Source organism: Ailuropoda melanoleuca, chromosome 4 (assembly GCF_002007445.2).
Source record: "Ailuropoda melanoleuca isolate Jingjing chromosome 4, ASM200744v2, whole genome shotgun sequence".
In the NCBI taxonomy this organism is placed as follows: domain Eukaryota; kingdom Metazoa; phylum Chordata; class Mammalia; order Carnivora; family Ursidae; genus Ailuropoda; species Ailuropoda melanoleuca.
The window spans coordinates 9,627,127-9,644,236 of record NC_048221.1 but is presented as its reverse complement, the minus strand read 5'-3'; the positions used below and the strand labels follow the sequence as shown (position 1 = coordinate 9,644,236).

The window sequence follows — 17,110 nt, the reverse complement described above, 5'->3', positions numbered from 1 at the left end:
TTTTTTTTTTTTTTTTTTTTTTTTTTTTTTTTTTTTTTTTTTTTTTTTTTTTTCCCCAGCGCCCCTTCTCCCTGTCTGTCCAAGGTTGGGGCCCAGGGCCCGCAGAAGACCCTCGTAGGGGTCCCCTTGCCAAAGGCCACCCCCCATTGCAAAGACTGTGCCCCCCCCACCCAGCTGTCACTGCCAACCAAGGCACGTATGACCGCTGGGGCCCCACATGGGGCCTTGTCACCACCCCACCCCCTCCTTTCCTGACCCCTCTTCCAATATTCTAATCCCCCACTTCCTCACTCACCTCTCCCACTGATGGAACCCACTGCCAGACCCCGACCCAGGCTTCTGCCACTTTGGGAGTGCTGTGGGGTCTTACTCCACCCCGCAGGGACCTTGGCCACTTAGTGACCACACCCCTCCCCCCTTCAGCCCCCGCCATCTTTCTCCTGCCCTTCCCCTTTTCACCTTATCACAGCCCCCCTCCAAACCCACGCTGCCCCCCTTAAGCATTTCCCAGAGCCACCTCCAGCATTGTTTTTCCCTTCTGTGTCACTTGGCATGGGGGACAGGATCTTTCTGGGTCCCTCTGCCCCTCTCTCATCATGTCACTCTGTCACTCTGCCTCTCTGCCTGTGTTCCCTCCTCCAAGCAAACGTCTGTCCCTGGCTGGGGTAGCAGACTGTTTATGAACCTAGAGAACTGCTTCAGTGCTTCCAAAGCCAAGTTTGAGCCTGTCTTGCTGGGATTCATTGCATCTTCTTTCCTGGTTTCGGGTTGGTTGGGGGGGTGGGGGGGGTGGCAGAGCTCCTTCCCATCTCCAGCTATGCTGTGAGCTCTAGGTTTCTTGGAGTACCCCTAAATAAATAGTCGTTTCACAACTGAGGCTCCGTCATTCACCCAGTCCCTAGGGCTTCTTCACCCTCTCCTGGCCCAGGATGAAAAGTGGGGTATGAAGTGTCTGGGTTTAGCAGGGCTCATTCAACTTGAACTGGGATGGTGAGAAAGGGGACTTGAGGTGTGACAGTTGGGGAGAGTAGTAACTGACATCTAATGACTTGCTTTGCCAAGGGACAAATAGATTCTGATCATTCCCAGGACTCAGCCAGAGAGAGGCCTCTTTCCCCCTCAGCCCCCAAATTATGTTGGTGTTGGCCTTTTCTGGCCAGAGAGATTCTGTATCTGGAAATGCCTTCAGAAATGGCCTCAAGCCCCTTCCGCGGTTCCCCTGGCTCTTAAATTGTCATCACTCCGGATTTACAGCTGGACTTTAGCTAGGACCCCCTTCCAGTTACCCAGAAATAGTCAGAGCTGAAAAGGGAGGCCATGTCCAAATACGCCCTTCCCAATTTCTGATCTCAGACCCCAGCATCTGAGTCCTTTGAATACCCACTCCCAGAAAGATGCAGGCATGAAACCCAGGGAACTTTATTCCCACACGGATTCAAATGGCAGAACTCAGAATCACCAAGCAGCCATGGGAAGGCCTGACATGTCACCGATGGGCAGGGGACAGGGAGGCAAGTGCCTGTAGCTGAGCACTTGATGACAGAGGAGCAGGTGGGTAGTGACCAAAAAAGGTCTGGGCATGAGCTTGGAGGGGACTAGGCAGAGGGGGAGGAGCTGGGGCCCCCAGCAGGTGAGGCTGGCTGGGAGGTAGAAGGTGGAGGCAAGTAGCTATATATTGCAGTAGCTCAGTTGAAAGTTGGGGAGATGACATCGTCCTGGAAAACTTTCAAGGCCTATCAAACACATGCAGAGTGGGACGGAAAGCTGCATGGGGAAAAAGATCCCCGAGAAAAAGATCAGAGAGTCTCTGGAAGGAACTGCTAATTCTCTCAGAGCACAGGCCAGACACCCAGAAGTGGACTATCACGATGAAACAGAGCTGCTGGTTATTGGGCATCTAGGATGTGCCAAGCTAAGTGGTCTCCATAGATCTGTGTGCTGGAGAGATTTTCGTAACAGAGTTTTCTCCGAATTTTCCAAACGCTCTCTGAGTTTGACACAGATGATGTTAAAGAGGTAGGATTCACATCCAGAGCCACTTACCAGCCAACTTCCTAGACCCCAGAATTTGCCGACCCAGACATTCTCAAGCTGCCTCCTTGATTTTTACTCTATTCACTTGTATTTTCTTAATTTAAAATAATAAAGTTTTGGCCCACTTTTGTTCAGATGTAAAGTTTGATCTGTCCTAAGCCATAATATAAATGAAATCAGGAGATTGCTATGCTAGTCGTATTCTCTCTGATACACATTAAAATACAATGTAACTGGAAAAGTGCAACATCCCTAAAATCATTTTATGCCCTGCCAGTGGGACCCATGTCACACTTCCGGAAATGCCCGAAGCTGTACGTCCTTCCAGAGGCTTACAGGGGCTCTTAGAAAAGGAAATAGGATGAGAGAGGAAACCCCTTTTTGCTTTGAAGCTCTGATTCCAAAAGGATGAAATTAGACAAAATTTGCCCTCTTGTAACCAGGGTGCAGCGGGGGCGGGGGCGGGGGCAGTAGCCAGGCCAGCCTGCAGGGGGCACCTGAATTTCATCCGCCAGCTTCCAGCCCGACCTGGGTAAGGAAAATGCCCAAGCCATGGTAGGCACAAGTTAGGCATCCTGCAGCCCCCTGTGCTCCTGTCTCCATGGCAGGAGACAGTGTCAGCTTCCTCCCAGGAGGGCAGGGGTCTAGAACAAGCCCTGGGGTGGGGTGGGAGAAATCTTAACCCAGAGATGCCAAAGCCATTGGCAGGGGCCCAGGGAAGATGGTAAGAGAACATATAAAAAAGACCAAGCCCTGGTCCCTGAACAAGCTGGAGAACTGAGAGAAGGCTTCCCAAGAGGCCCGGGGACAGGCGGCCAAGTGGAGCTCGGGCCTTGGCTGGCACTGGCCAAAGGCACCCCTGGGAGCTGGCCCACAGAAGGGGCGGGGCTGGTGAGAGGGAGCCCCCAGATACCCCTCCAGGTCCCAGGGACAAGCAGATCCAGGTTTTGTGAGAAATGCCCCCAAAAGGTCCCTGAATGGGAACAATGGAGGTCCTCTAACATCCCACAGAAGCCTGTCTGAGAGCAGCAAGTACCTTCTGTGCATTGGCAGTTGTATGGGTGCCCAAGGGGGTCCTGTCAAGGCAGGTTTTCCCTCAGCCCAGTCAGCCTACAGAAGATTAAGGGTCCTAACTGTCCCTCCCCTGCACCAGTTGGTCCCTACGTTGGGCTTCTGTTCCTGCCACCACCCCACAAGTACCCGCCTCTCCCTATAGGTAGAGTATTGGGGATGGGCAGCCAAGCTGGTACAGCAGGTCTCATGAGCCTTCCCAGCCACCGTAGTCCTGGTGCCCTGAGAGGAAGACTGAGCGATGGCTTCCAACCCCAACCATGGTGAGGATGAGCCCTGTTGCTATAGCAACTTCCCAGGCACTCTCTGCCCCTCAAGCCAGGGAAGGGCTGCAGTGGGGTTTAGGGAACAGGTGTAGAGAAGAGTCTGTAGACCCTTGGCTGGCCCTGGAAACCCCTCCCTAACAACCCTGAGCTTGGGGGCCTGGGAAAAAGCAGTTATGGGTGGCCCTGTTCAGACAAGGGGGGACGGCCAACCCAGAGCAGGGGTCCAGCTCAATTTTAGTATATGTGCTGCTGAAGCGAGCACAGGGGGTTCAGCTCAGACCAAGGCAGTGGGGTGGTCCAGCCCAGTGTTGTGTTAAACTCAGAATGGGGATTGTTGGTTCAGCTCAGTGGTAGAGTCCATGTCATAATGAATGATGGTTCAGTCCATCTGACTGGGGAGTGATCCAGTCCAGAACAGGGATCCCATCCGTCTGTGTCCCAGACAAACAGGTTTCAGAGGGCTGAGTGTGCTGAGATTGCCGTCTGGGGGGTGTCTGAGCCTGGGCTCCTGCCTCCTGCTGTGACCCTGGCTTTTTGAGGGGGTTCTGGGGTTCTGTCTATTAGCCCAAATCGAATCCAGACCAGAGTGGAGGCTGGCAACCATCCCTCCATCCCCCGTAGGAGACATGGTAGGGGGGGCAGGTTTCATAAGCCAGCAGCTGGCTGGGTTTCCCTTCTCTGCCACTTCCTGTTGTCAGCAGGGGCCACGGGTGCTGGGCACTTGCGGAGAAGCTGCCACTGACCCTCCACTTTATTTGGGATGTGAAAAGAAGGAGGAAGATGATCAAGGCTGCCTCCCCCTCCCCCACCCCTAGGTTTAGCCTTTCGTTTCCGGTTGGACTTTCATGTCTGAAAGCAGAGCCAAGCACGGGGCAAGGTTTGACAGAGGCCAAGGACATCCGGCGATGTCAGTCCCCACTCTGCCCCCACATAGGAGCAAGACAAATCCAGATGTGCCCATTGTTCTCTTGGGGTAACAGGATTTGGGGGCTCCAGGTTCAAAGAGGACTTAGGGGAGGAGATAGGGTAGCTCTTGCGCCTGCCCCCCCACCGCGCCTTTCTCTCCATCTGTTCTTTCAGCTAATTAACAGGGCTCTGGGGCCTCTTTGGCCCCCAGGGAGCCCCTTGCTGCTGCCTGGGTCTGAACCTTAACTCCTTCCCCTCTGCCCAGTGGGCACTGCCCTGGGCACATCCGGTGCCATCCTCTGGGTCGTCCAGCACCCACTGAGGAAGGCAGGACCTGGCATCTTGGGAGCAGTGAAGTCCCTAGAACAGGAAGTTAGCTTTAGCACTCCACCCCTGGGGCAGCCAGGCCAGCCAGAAGGGACACCCTCAGGAGAATCTTCCCACTGCCTTCTGCCAAGGAGGGCCTTCGCAAACCTTGGCCAGCTGGGAGCAGGTACCTTTAAATGCTTCCCTGGCAACCAGCTCCTCCTCCCTGGTCCCCTGAGGCCCTCCAGAGGAAGCCAGCTCAGAGGCTTTGCGTATTCCTCGTATTCCTCGTATTCCTCATTTCCCTGCAAAGGAAGATTCCAGGGAGAGCCCAGGGCAGCCTGGGATGGATATGGGGCCAGGCGGTGGCCAGGGTAGTGACTCGGAGACCACCTTCCAGCTGTGGCTGCAGCTGCTCCTCTGGGCCCACCTGACTGTCCGTTTCCTGGGCTACCTGCACCACACCTTCCGGGCACCTAAGCCACAGCCAGCACCCTGAGCCTCCCTGGCAGGGGTCGATGAGTCCCAGATCACCCTATCCCTCTCCACCCCCCACTGCACCCTCTGCTGAAAGAGGTAGGAAGCAGAGGTGAGTATGGGGGCTCCTGGCTGGGGATCCCCCCATCATTATCCCTCTTTAGCTGCCTACTCCTTCTGGCCCTGTCCCCCTGCCCTGTCCCCACCGTGTCCAAATCTGGCAAGCCGGTGGCACCGGAGGGGACACAGTCTGGACCCTTCGGTACTTTGAGAGTCTAGAGAAGAGCTGTAGTAGGAACAAGGCACCCATGAAGCCTCTCAGTGGTACCAGCAGACAGCCAAAGGCAGGCCCACTGAGTCAGGAAAAAGCAGAATATGGTAGCTCTCAGGGATGGCTGAGAGTAAACAGAGAAGCAGGACCAAGCATTCTCCTGGATTCTTCCCACACCCCTTCCTTTGCCTTCTTGGGTGGGCAAAGCTGAAGTCCCGAGAGGGTACCCTCTCCCCTGCCACCTTCATCCAGAATTCAATGTGTATGTTTGGAGGTTTTCAAGGAAGGTGTTGTGCGTCAAAAAAGATTCTGCTAGTGAAAGCATTGGATTTGGTGCAGCGCCCAGGCTCAGAGAGGTCTCAAGTGGTTGATGGCCCAGCCAGGTACCAGCCTAGGACTCGTGGCCATTCCTTGACTGCCCCCTGTCTGCCCAGTCACTCACTTTAGGGCTTTCCTGGCCAACAGTCTCTCCTCCGTCTGCCACTCCTGCAGCCCCATGGATGGCTTTTCCCTCCAAACACTGAGGGGTGTCTTGGGGATGCTGGGAGTGGTGGCCACCCATGAGGCTGTGTGGGATTCCCGGCACTGTGTCTGGGGAGTCCAGGCAGATGACAGACAAGGCCAAAGTGCAAGCATGCGGGACCCCTCGGGGTGGCAGGTGTCATAAGGACATCGAGGGATAGAAGACAGCTCTGTCTGTAGGCCACCCTGGTGCACTGCTATCAGGTGGGAGCAAAGCAGTTAATCTTGTGGGCAGTGAGTTCCGGCAGGCCGCCTCAGGCCTCATCAGTCTTCCCATCTGTACAAGGAGAGGAACAGCAGGTCTGACCCATCAGGGTAGGAATAAAGCACAGAAAGCATTCAGCACAGGACTGGCACCCTGGAAGGGTCCCTGAACAGCCACGTGCCTGGCCGCGGGGGGTGGTTACAAGGACAGGTCTGTACTGCAAGAATCCACCAGGCTGTACATTTGAAGTTTGAGAGGTCAGTGCACCCCCTGCCCCGTATTTCATACCTCAATTTTTAGAAATACTTAAAAGCAAAACAATAATTGCCATTTATATGGCATTAACCCCATACCAGCTACTGTCCAACCCGTTTTGCCAAGATTAATTCATTCAGTGCTCACAACCACTCTACCAGTCATTACTAGTTATTACTAATATTATCCCCGTTTTACAGATGAGGAAAATTGAGGTCAGGTCCATTGCCTAAGGTTGCACAGCTCGTCAGAGACCAAGCTGGGATCTGAACTTGATCTTGTCCCAGAGTTCTGGCCCTTAACTGCTTTGTTGGTCTCGTTCTCAGCTTTGGCAAGAATGCCTGTTTTCAAGCCTCAGTTTCCTAGGGCGTTAAATGGGAAGAATGGATAAAAGGGAAGTTGGTAGGAGAACCAAGTGAGCAGGAGGTCTTCCCACCAGGAGGTTTTCACCATTAGCTGGATGGTGATGTTCACCTTGGGGTGCTGAAGGGCCCATGGGGTGTGGCATCAGGTAAGGCTTCCCTTGAACCAGCTCTGGAGGAAGGACCCCTGGACTGGCAAAGGCAGGAATGGGGCCAGCTGGGGGCCAAGGCAACAGCTGAGCCCCCCAAGGGCGCCTGCTACCCGAGCCCCAGAGGCCTCCACCCAGGGCCCGGCCTCCCCAGAGAAGGGGCTGGAGGAGCAGCCAAATCCCCAGGCTATAAATATCTTGGCTGGCGTCGGCCCTGGCCATGGAATGTCGGTCAGAACTGGGGCGAGTGGGGGTGGGCTGGCCGTGGCGTCACTCTCTGTACCCTAAGAGTAACCCCCGAGTCACCTTTCACCCCATTTGGGATGGAGTTGAAGCTGTATCCCACTTCTCTGAGTAAAGGGGGCCCAGGCCCCAGCCCAGATCAGCGCCCCCCGAAGCTGCCCTCCAGCTCAGCCAGGGCACTTGAAGCTACTGGGCAAAGGTCAGTCCTGGGTTGACACAGCTACACCCCACTTTGCACAAGTGGGCATCTCCCCAGGAATAGCCTAGGCCCACCCCGATAAGATGGGGTCTCTAACTAACACTCTCTCTTTTCCTTTCAGTGAAAGAGTTCTTAGCCAAAGCCAAAGAAGATTTTCTTAAAAAATGGGAAAATCCTGCTCAGGTAAGCCCCCTGGATGCAGACCCCTGAGAGGGGTGAGCTGATGGCCCCCCACCCTCCAGCTCTGTCCCTGTAAACATGGTGAAGATTTTTAGGGCCCTGTGGAGGGCTCCAGACCTGACCCCATTTGCTCCCTAGATGCCAAGGGGGGCTCCTGGGCAGAGACACCCAATCACCCATTGCCACACACCCCCACCCCACCACCCCCTTCCCACCCCCTTCCACCTGATGGCCCCTGCCCCCCACGCAGCTGCCAGCAGTTCCTGGGCCCCAGGCCAGGACCGGATCTGGCCCCTGCCACCCGCCTTAAGGAATGTGTCCTTCTCCATTTTATTTTTCCGCCCCCTGTCCCTAGCCCCATCACTCCACCCACTCCCCAGGGCCCCCTCTGCTGGTGGCAGAGGGGATGCCCTGGACCTTGGCCTTGCCCCCCCTTGGACAGGGTCCCTGACCCTCCCAACCCCTCTGCCCACAGAATACAGCCCATTTGGATCAGTTTGAACGAATCAAGACCCTCGGCACGGGCTCCTTTGGGCGGGTGATGCTGGTAAAGCACAAGGAGACCGGGAACCACTTTGCCATGAAGATCCTCGACAAACAGAAGGTAAGCAGGGTCTGGCCAGGAGGCCACCAACACCCCCAGGCCTTCGTTCAGACTGTTCCCACTGCCTGCGTGGTCTTCCTGTCTGTCATTCACCAACCATTTCCTGAGCCTTCATAATGTGCCAGACCCAAGGGCCGGAAGCGCCCGTGCTGCCTTCGTGAAACTTCTCCTCCAGACCAGCCACTGATGGGAATCCAGGCCGTGGCCACAGGTTCAGACACCTAGCCTGTATCAGGGAAGCCAGAAGTCTTCCTGGGGAAAGTATTGTATTCACACAGACCTAACTTACTTACTTACTTACTGTCTTTCTTTCTTTTTAATTTGTTTATTAGAGAGAGAGATAGCAAGAGAGAGCACAAGCAGGGATGGGGGGATAGGGGGCAGAGGGAGAGGGAGAAGCGGACTCCCCACTAAGCAGGGAGCCTGATGCGGGGCTCAATGCAGGGCTCGATTCCAGGACCCTGGAATCATGACCTGAGCCAAAGGCAGACACTTAACCGACTGAGCCACCCAGGTGCCCCATACAGACCTTATTTCTTTTTCTTTTTCTTTCTTTCTTTTTTTTTTTTAGATTTTATTTATTTATCTGAGACAGAGAGGACACAAATGGGGAGGAAGGTCAGAGGGAGAGGGAGAAGCAGACTCCCCACTGAGCAGGGAGCCCAACACGGGGCTCAATCCCAGGACCCCAGGATCATAACCCAAGCCGAAGGCAGATGCTCAACTGACTGAGCCACCCAGGCGCCCCACACAGACCTTATTTCAATAAATATTTGTGAGGCCCTACTTTATGCCAGGCGCTGCTGTCGGGTAGCACTGTTCCATAGAAATGTAATACAAGGGGTGCCTGGGTGGCGCAGTCGTTAGCGTCTGCCTTCAGTTCAGGTCATGATCCCAGGGTCCTGGGATTGAGCCCCGCATTGGGCTCCCTGCTCAGCGGGAAGCCTGCTTCTCCCTCTCCCACTCCCCCTGCTTGTGTTCCCTCTCTCACTGCCTCTCTCTGTGTCAAATAAATGAATAAAATCTAAAAAAAAAACAAAGAAAAAAAATGTAATACAAGCCATATATGGTTTTAAAATTTCTAGAACCCCCCCTTTAAAAAATAAAAAGAAACAGGTAGAACTAATTTCAGCAGTGTGCTCTAATTAAGCCAGTATACCTACTATATTATAATTTCAACATACATAACCAGTATAAGAATGCCATTAATGGGACATTTCTTTTTTTTTTGTATTAAGTCTTCAGAATCCAGTGTGTATTTTACATTTACATCTCTGTTCAGATGTTCAATTTTCACTAGAAAAACAAAAAACAGAGAGGCTGGAAAAGCAGATTGATATAGCCTGCGTTGTTCCAGTCAGGCTTTAAAATCACCCAGTAACTGCCTCGAGTGTCCGTTTTTAAATTTTCATTTTAGGAACTTAAAATTTTAAACTCTGTTCCCCGGGCAGCTCGCCACATCTCAAGTGTTCAGCAGCTGTACATGGCCAGTGTGGACTTACTGGCCAGTGCAGGTGTAGACCATAGCATACAGCTGTGAGCAAAGCAGGAAAAGCCCGAGCACAGCAGATCAGAGCTGACCGTGGGGCCAGCCTGCCTGCGCGTGACATGTGGGCCTGATTCTGACTCCTACGGGTGACCTTGGGCAAGTCACTTCCCTTCTCCGCATCTGGTCTTCCAAAATGCCATGCTCACAGCGCATACCCCTCAGGGCTCTTGTCACTACGTGTGAGGTACCCGCTGGGGACAGCTGGGGAGGAATCAGCCTGGGGTTTGAGTGACTGTGGGGCTCTGGATGCAGGGAAGGTATTTCTAAACACCCCATCTCTTAGGCACCACTCTCGCTTGTCTTTTTGGTTTCAGCTTAGCTGCCCCTTCCTCCAGGAAGCCTTCTCTGACTCCCCCGTCTGCCTGACTTTACCAGGCCCCTTATCTGGGCATCTGCAGACCCCGGAGCTTCCCCCACCATGGCTCTGACCCCTCTCGGCCATGAGGCCTGATGACTCAGGTCCTTGCCCTGAACTGCATGCCGTGCAGGGACAGGCAGCCTCTGCCTTCTCAGCATGTCCTCCGCATCCAGCCCAAGGCTCTACAAGACGCAGGCACTCAAAGGAACCAGCCCAACCTAGGCACCCCTGCTTCTGGGCATCGGGGAAGAGGAGGACCCTCTCATACACCCTCCTCTCTGCGCCCCCCCCTCCCCACAGGTGGTGAAACTGAAACAGATCGAGCATACCCTGAACGAAAAGCGCATCCTGCAAGCGGTCAACTTTCCGTTCCTCGTCAAACTCGAGTTCTCCTTCAAGGTGGGGTCCCAGCGCCAGGGGCCAGGGCCACTGCTAGGTGGTTCAGCCTCGGGGCTCCCAGAGCTAGGGTGGGGGCCGAGGACAAGCAGTGGCTGCCCAAGGAGGCAGGCCCACTAAGGGGACAAAGGAGAGCCCCAGAGGAGGGATGCTGGGGGGAGGAGTCAGCCTGAGACTCTGGTAGACCCATGTTCAACTCCTGGGCCCACCAGCTTCTAGCTTGAGAACCTGAGGCAGATCACCCAACCGGACCTCCCTCCAAACCACCTCTCCATTTTACAGCAAGCGCCTGACGCACGACTGTAGGCCCAAACTGTGCCGCGCAGCCTGGATTCAAATCCCAGCTCTGTGCTCCTCCAGACTGTGTGACTGGTTCAGGACTTCACTGCCCTGAGTCTCAGTTTCCTTGTCTATAAAATGGGAATCACAACAGCCCCCTCCTGATGGGGTAGCCATGACAGTTCCGAGCATAATGTGAGCGCCCTCCATGAGCTATTTTGGGTGTTTTCTTAAGCCGTGACCGCAAGATCTGGGAAGAGGCATTCAAGGCCCGAGACCCAGACAGTCACAAGGGCCTCATGCGTGGTTTAAAGTTCTGCTGCTGTCATCTTCAAAGTTGTAATAATTTTTTTAACAAAGGGCTTCACATTTTTATTCTGGGGCCCCATGAATTCTGTAGCCCATCCTGGGCCCATTTTACAGGTGACAAAACTGTGACCTCAAGCTTTGGTCAGGACAGTCTCAAACACGAGCCCCCATGGAGTCCTCTCCCCAGCCCAGGCATGATGGCTGGGCCCCTTACACTGCACCTGCCGGCCCTCACTTTTACCCCCTGCAAGCAGGAAACCAGCTGCCCCTTCTACATGGGGGGGAAGGAAGTGAGATGGGAGGCTCAGGGAGTACAGCACCTGGTGCGCCGGACAGGCTTTATATGGGAGCCGAGATTGTTGTTGTCACTTTATTTTGGAACACCCCCCATGTAAGGGCACCGGACCTTCAAATGGGGCCCTGATCAGCCGCTGTTTCCCCTAGGACAACTCGAATTTATACATGGTCATGGAGTACGTGCCTGGCGGGGAGATGTTCTCGCACCTGCGGCGGATTGGAAGGTTCAGGTGAGCCGGCCAGCCCCTGCCACAATGGGCCTGGGCATGCCCACAGGTGTCGTCACATGACCAAGCCACCTGGGGGCGCAAAGTGGGCTCTCCAGGGCTGTCTGGGTTCTTGTCGCCCCTGAGCCGAGGAATCTGATTTCTCAGCCCCCACAAAAGAGAGGAAACACAGTGACTTAGGTCTCACTGTTTAAGTTGGCAGTTTTAAAATTCATGCTGTCATTTTCCTTAGTTATATAGATATGCACTTTACATACGACAGAACGCACAGCAATGTTCTGCTCTGGGAGTTTTGAAGTTGCATACACTTGTGAAACCACCACCCAAAATACCATAGATAACATTTCCATCACCCCAGAAAATTCCCTCAAACCCCTTTCTTGGCAAATGGCCACCCTGAAGAAAGCAGTTGTCCTTTCTGGTTTCAAACACCGTAAATGTGTCTGGTTTGGGTTTGGACTGGATATAAATGGAATCGTACCATTTATATTCTTGTTCCTTTCTTCTCTTGCTTCACATAATCATCTTGACATCTAGCCACATTGCTGAGTATATTCATCGTTTGTCCTGGCGGTGGTGGTGGGTACGATTCTGCTGTGTGAAGCTACCGCAGTCTGACTGTATTCCTCTGTTGTTGGACATGCGGGCTCTTTCCCATGTGGGGCCATGTATGAAGGAGTCTGCCCTGCTTATGTATTTGGGGCGGCTCTGTAGGCCCAGCTGCTAGACCATTTGGGGGTGAGCAAGTCATGCCGGGCATAACCACCCGCACTCACTGTCCCCTCCCCAATTGTCCCCACTAGTGAACCACATGCCCGCTTCTATGCGGCCCAGATCGTCCTGACCTTCGAGTACCTGCACTCACTTGACCTCATCTACCGGGACCTGAAGCCGGAGAACCTCCTCATTGACCAGCAGGGCTACATTCAGGTGCCCACCAGGGGAGGGCAAGGGGCAGGCCGAGGCGGCCGTGGGCTGGATCCTCCCCCTCCATCCCTCCTTCCTGGCCAACAGCCCGTTCTTGTGCCCACAGGTGACAGACTTCGGTTTTGCCAAGCGTGTAAAAGGCCGCACCTGGACCTTATGCGGGACCCCTGAGTACCTGGCCCCGGAGATCATTCTGAGCAAAGTAGGCACCTCCCCACCCATCCCATTGCCCTGAGGCCCACTCCACCTGCACCCCGTCCTCGCCCTCCTCTCCTCACACCGTACCCCCCCCCAACTCTAGGGCTACAACAAGGCTGTGGACTGGTGGGCCCTGGGAGTTCTCATCTACGAGATGGCTGCTGGCTACCCGCCCTTCTTCGCTGACCAGCCCATCCAGATCTATGAGAAGATTGTCTCTGGGAAGGTGAGGCCTGGCTATGGGGGCTAAGCCCCCAGACAGACCCTTCCCCACCAGTTCTGCTCACCGTGGAGCCCTGCATAGTGTCAGAACAATCTAGAAGTTCAGTAAGTTAGGCCAAGCAGTGAAGCTGGGCACACCAGTCACGTGAACAGGCCAGCACCTCACACAACCTCCCTGTCTAATCCTGGACCCACACTGCTGATATTTCCAGGGTTTCCAGAACCCCAGGCCTCACCCGAACATCTTCCCTGCCCAACAGGAGACTTTCCTTGCCTCCAGTCATCCCACTAAGCATGAGTTTTCCTAAGTTTCACAGCAGAAAAGCAACTGTGTGCAGTTGGATGTGCCGCTTCAGACCCTGCAGGGTCACTTAGGGGTTGCAGCCCATGCCTCCTCTCCCAAATGCAGACTTGCTAACTCTCGGGGTGCAGGTTGGGGTGGCAGAGCTGTCACAGAGTGCAGACGTGCTCACTGCCGCACGATGCACCCCCCCTTGGCTGTACCCCAGCACCTGGAAGGAGTGATGAAGCTCAGGCTTGGAGAGCATCATCAGAGGCCCCAGGGGCTCTGGACAGGGTGGGAACCCCCACCTCTACCCTCAGCTCACTACCTTGCTGGGAAGACCCAGCTCAGCCTGGGGCCTCCATCCTGGCTCCAGGTCCCAGCTCAGCCACCCATTGACTTTGAAACTTCAGGCAAGTGCCTTTGCCTCTTTTAGCCTCATCTTACCCGTATGAGAACTGGGGAACCAGACACTTGCCTCTCTGAGAGAGAAATCAGCTGCGACGTGGAGTCACTAAAAAGGGAAAGACGAGTTGTCTGCTACCAGGCAGAAAAGAAATTGCAGGGAAAATGGCCCAAAGTTGGGGGGGGAGACGATAGATGGGTCTGAGGAGAGAGAAGAGAAGATGAGCGTAACTCCCTTCTTTGTAGCATTTTACAGTTCCCACGCATCCTCAGCAGTATTCTTTCCCTCATGCAGCTCTGGGATATCTGCCCTGTGCCAGAGAGGCAGGCACAGGCCCAGAGAGGTTAAGGGCCACGGCCAAGGTCATATAACGTGTAAGATGTAGAGCGGTGCTGGAACTTAGTTCTTGTGGCTGTAAATCTAGTGACTACTTGCAAACAAGGCTTTGGGGAAGTTTCTGGAAGAGTTGAAGTGAGCCTTAAAGAGTGGAAGAGTTTTAGCTATGGAGAGAAAGGGGGAAACAAAAACAATCATTTCTCTCATAACCATGAATATTTCAGAAGTCCCCAGACCCCGGCAGAGCTCCCTTAGGAAGCAGTAGCAAAGAATGCACATTCTGGAGTCCACAGACCCAAGATGAAAGCCCCTGTCCTGCTCCTCTGTGTGACCTTAGGCAAGCTGTTTAACCCTTCTGAGCCTGTTTCCTCTTCTCTAAAACGGGAAACATCAGAGCGTTTACCTTAGAGCGGCAGTTCTGAGTGGCCCCCCGTCCAGCATCAGCATGGCCGAGGAACAGGCTAGACATACAGGTTCTCAGACCTCGTGAATCAGAAACTCCAGTGGGCCCAACAAGCTTTTTTTTTTTTTTTTTTTAAGATTTCACTTATTTATTTGACACATTGAGATAGAGAGCACATGTGGGGGGTGGGGGGGGCAGCAGGCAGAGGGAGAGGGAAAAGCAGGCTCCCCACTGTGAACAAGGAGCCTGACATGGGGCTTCATCCCAGGACCCCGGGATCATGACCTGAACTGAAGGCAGATGTTTAGCCGACTGAGCCACCCAGGCGCTCCCCCCACCCCAGGCTTTTTTAATGGGATTCTAAAGCACACTCAAGTTGGTGACTCTCCACCTGATAGAACTATTAGGCAGCAAAGGCAGCGTTCTGGGATCCCCAAACTCCAGACAAGTCTCCCACCCTGTCTGTGTTAACCCCCTCTCCAGGTGCGGTTCCCATCCCACTTCAGCTCCGACCTGAAGGATCTGCTGCGGAACCTGCTGCAGGTGGACCTCACCAAACGCTTCGGGAACCTCAAGAATGGGGTCAATGATATCAAGAACCACAAGTGGTTTGCCACAACTGACTGGATCGCCATCTACCAGAGGAAGGTGGGCTGCCTCCTTCCCCATGCCGCCCCACCTCCCAACAGTGCACTGAGGGTTTTGAGAGGAGGTCAAGAGCCAAGGAGGGCTACCAGTGGAGAGATGGAAAGGGCAGTGGCATCTGAAAATAGGCCACATAGTCTGGCTGAGGGACCTTAGAGCAGTGAGGGTCTTGAAGTGGGATTGTGGCCACTCTGTGACCTTGGGCATGAGACATCCCTCTGGTGAGCTGGCTATAATGAGATTCTTGGGTTGTTAAGGTGAGTCCGTATGTATCCTAATGTTAAGCTCAGGACTAGGTCAGAGTAAGTTACCTTATGAATGTTAGGCCATTCACATTTATTGTTGTAACAATGATTATATTGATTACTGAGGTCTGAGTGGTTCTTGACCCTCTCCAGGTGGAAGCTCCCTTCATACCAAAGTTCAAAGGCCCTGGGGACACGAGTAATTTTGACGACTATGAGGAGGAAGAGATCCGAGTCTCCATCAATGAGAAGTGTGGCAAGGAGTTTACTGAGTTTTAGGGGTGTGCCTGTGCCCCCATGGGTTTTCTTTCTTTCTCTCTCTTTTTTTTTTTTGTGGGGGGGGTGGGAGGGTTGGATTGAACAGCCAGAGGGCCCCAGAGTTCCTTGCATCTAATTTCACCCCCACCCCACCCTCCAGGGTAGGGGGAGCAGGAAGCCAGATATTCAGAGGAATGGAAACACCAGCTGCTCCCCCTCAACCCCTCACCCTCCTGCCCCCCCCTACTGCTTTTGCCTTCCCTCCCCAGAAGCCCCCCACCCAGCCCACTTCTGCCTGTTTCAAATGAGTTTCCGTGTTCCAGTCAGACCATGTCTTGCTGGTGTATTCAGGGACAGGGTGTGGAAAGAGGGGCCCAAACTTAACTCCATCCCCACCCCCCCAAACCATAGGCATCACCCACTAAGGGCAAATGAAGGAAAGGCCAGCCTTCAGAGCAATGGTGCCTGGAAAAGAGAGATTTTAGTGACCTGTTCAGTGGGCTGCTTGCTAGAATTAAAAAGAAAAAAAATGTATAATCTTATTTAAGTTCCACCAGTGCCTCCCCCCTCCTTCCCCTACCCCTCCTATGCTGCCCCCTTCCCAAATCCATTTTAACAAGGCTGGGAAGCAGACTGAATTTGTAAAGGAAGGAGCTGGGGTTCAAACCTCCGCCCCAAGCTGCTAATCTCCTCTGCTCCTCTGCCCACCTCCCCCCAAACCTGGGGGTCCCCTGGCAAGCCTGGAAGGGTCTCAGCCCCTTTAGGAAGCCCCTGTCCCCTTCTGCTCCAATAGACCTTTCTTCACCCTAGGGCTTTGGCCAAGACAAAGAAAGCAGCTGCCCCCTCCCTGCCAAAAAGGAGTTGCCCCTTAAAAGACAGAAGGGGAGCCCCAAGCCCAGGGTCCTTCCTCCCACCAGCACTCTCCCCAAACTCTAATTTTATTCTCAGCTAGATTTTAATGCCCAGCCTCCTCTCTGCTCAGTTGGGAAGGCAACCCCGGCAAAAGAAGGCAAAGCCCTCCCCCCACTCTTGGCCCCGGGTTCAAGGCCAGGGTTGCTGGGGAGGGGCTGCCTGTTTTATTCACCCAGCAGCCTCCGCCCCCCTCCCCCCATCCAGGGCGCTCCTCCTCTGCTTAGCTGTCAGCTGTCCATCACCCTTTCTCTCCCCCATTTGTGCTTTTTTCTCTTAAAAGAAAAGTGGGGAGCCACCCCATTCATCCCCATATTTGTTCCTCTCGTAACTTCTCCCCATCCAGGAGGAGCTCTCAGGCCTGGGGTGGGGCCCCGGGTGGGCACGGGGGCGATTCAACCTGTGTGCTGCGAAGGACGCGACTTCCTCTTGAACAGTGTGCTGTTGTAAACATATTTGAAAACTATTACCAATAAAGTTTTGTTTAAAAAAAAGTGTCGTTGGTGTTCCCGACTTCGGTCACCCGCCCACATACCCCCAGGGGTTTGGAAAGAGAATTTCAGACCCCAACGTCCAGGCTGATCAGGATCTGGCCTGGAGTCCTTGTAAAACCGGGTTTGGCCGGAATTCCGCCACTACCCCGCCCCGCAGGAGAAGGGGGCGCCAAACTGCCCTTTGACCCTGGATTCGGGGTCCCCGAATCTGCGGCGCGCCCCCTCGGCGTCCAGCCCTCGGCCGAGGGGGCGCTCTAGGGAGACCCTGAGGCCGGCGCGCCGGGAGGCCGAGCAGCGGCGGGGGCGGCCCTGCGCGGGG

At 54.3% G+C, this 17,110-nt stretch overlaps 2 protein-coding genes across 3 annotated transcripts in view; both read left to right on the top strand.

Annotated features, from left to right (window-relative positions):
- The first annotated feature begins 3,331 nt into the window (after nt 1-3,331).
- On the top strand, nt 3,332-16,783 carry PRKACA (protein kinase cAMP-activated catalytic subunit alpha). Of its 2 annotated transcripts, none has more exons than XM_002920969.4 (10): nt 3,332-3,368; nt 7,388-7,449; nt 7,922-8,050; nt 10,258-10,356; nt 11,386-11,468; nt 12,269-12,395; nt 12,499-12,594; nt 12,694-12,816; nt 14,724-14,888; nt 15,284-15,409. In XM_002920969.4, the coding sequence occupies exons 1-10, from the start codon at nt 3,347-3,349 to the stop codon at nt 15,407-15,409; spliced, it is 1,032 nt and encodes a 343-aa protein (XP_002921015.1). In that variant the 5' UTR covers nt 3,332-3,346. The 2 variants fall into 2 exon arrangements, with proteins under 2 accessions (XP_002921015.1, XP_019657128.1); XM_019801569.2 differs by lacking the exon at nt 3,332-3,368 and adding an exon at nt 4,880-5,159 and having other exon boundaries at nt 15,284-16,783.
- The window catches only part of SAMD1 (sterile alpha motif domain containing 1), a 3,345-nt gene continuing 2,054 nt past the window's right edge, over nt 15,820-17,110 (top strand). Inside the window, exon 1 of the mRNA XM_034657163.1 lies at nt 15,820-15,849. Coding sequence (XP_034513054.1) covers nt 15,820-15,849 — 30 coding nt within the window. The remainder of the gene's footprint in view (nt 15,850-17,110) is intronic.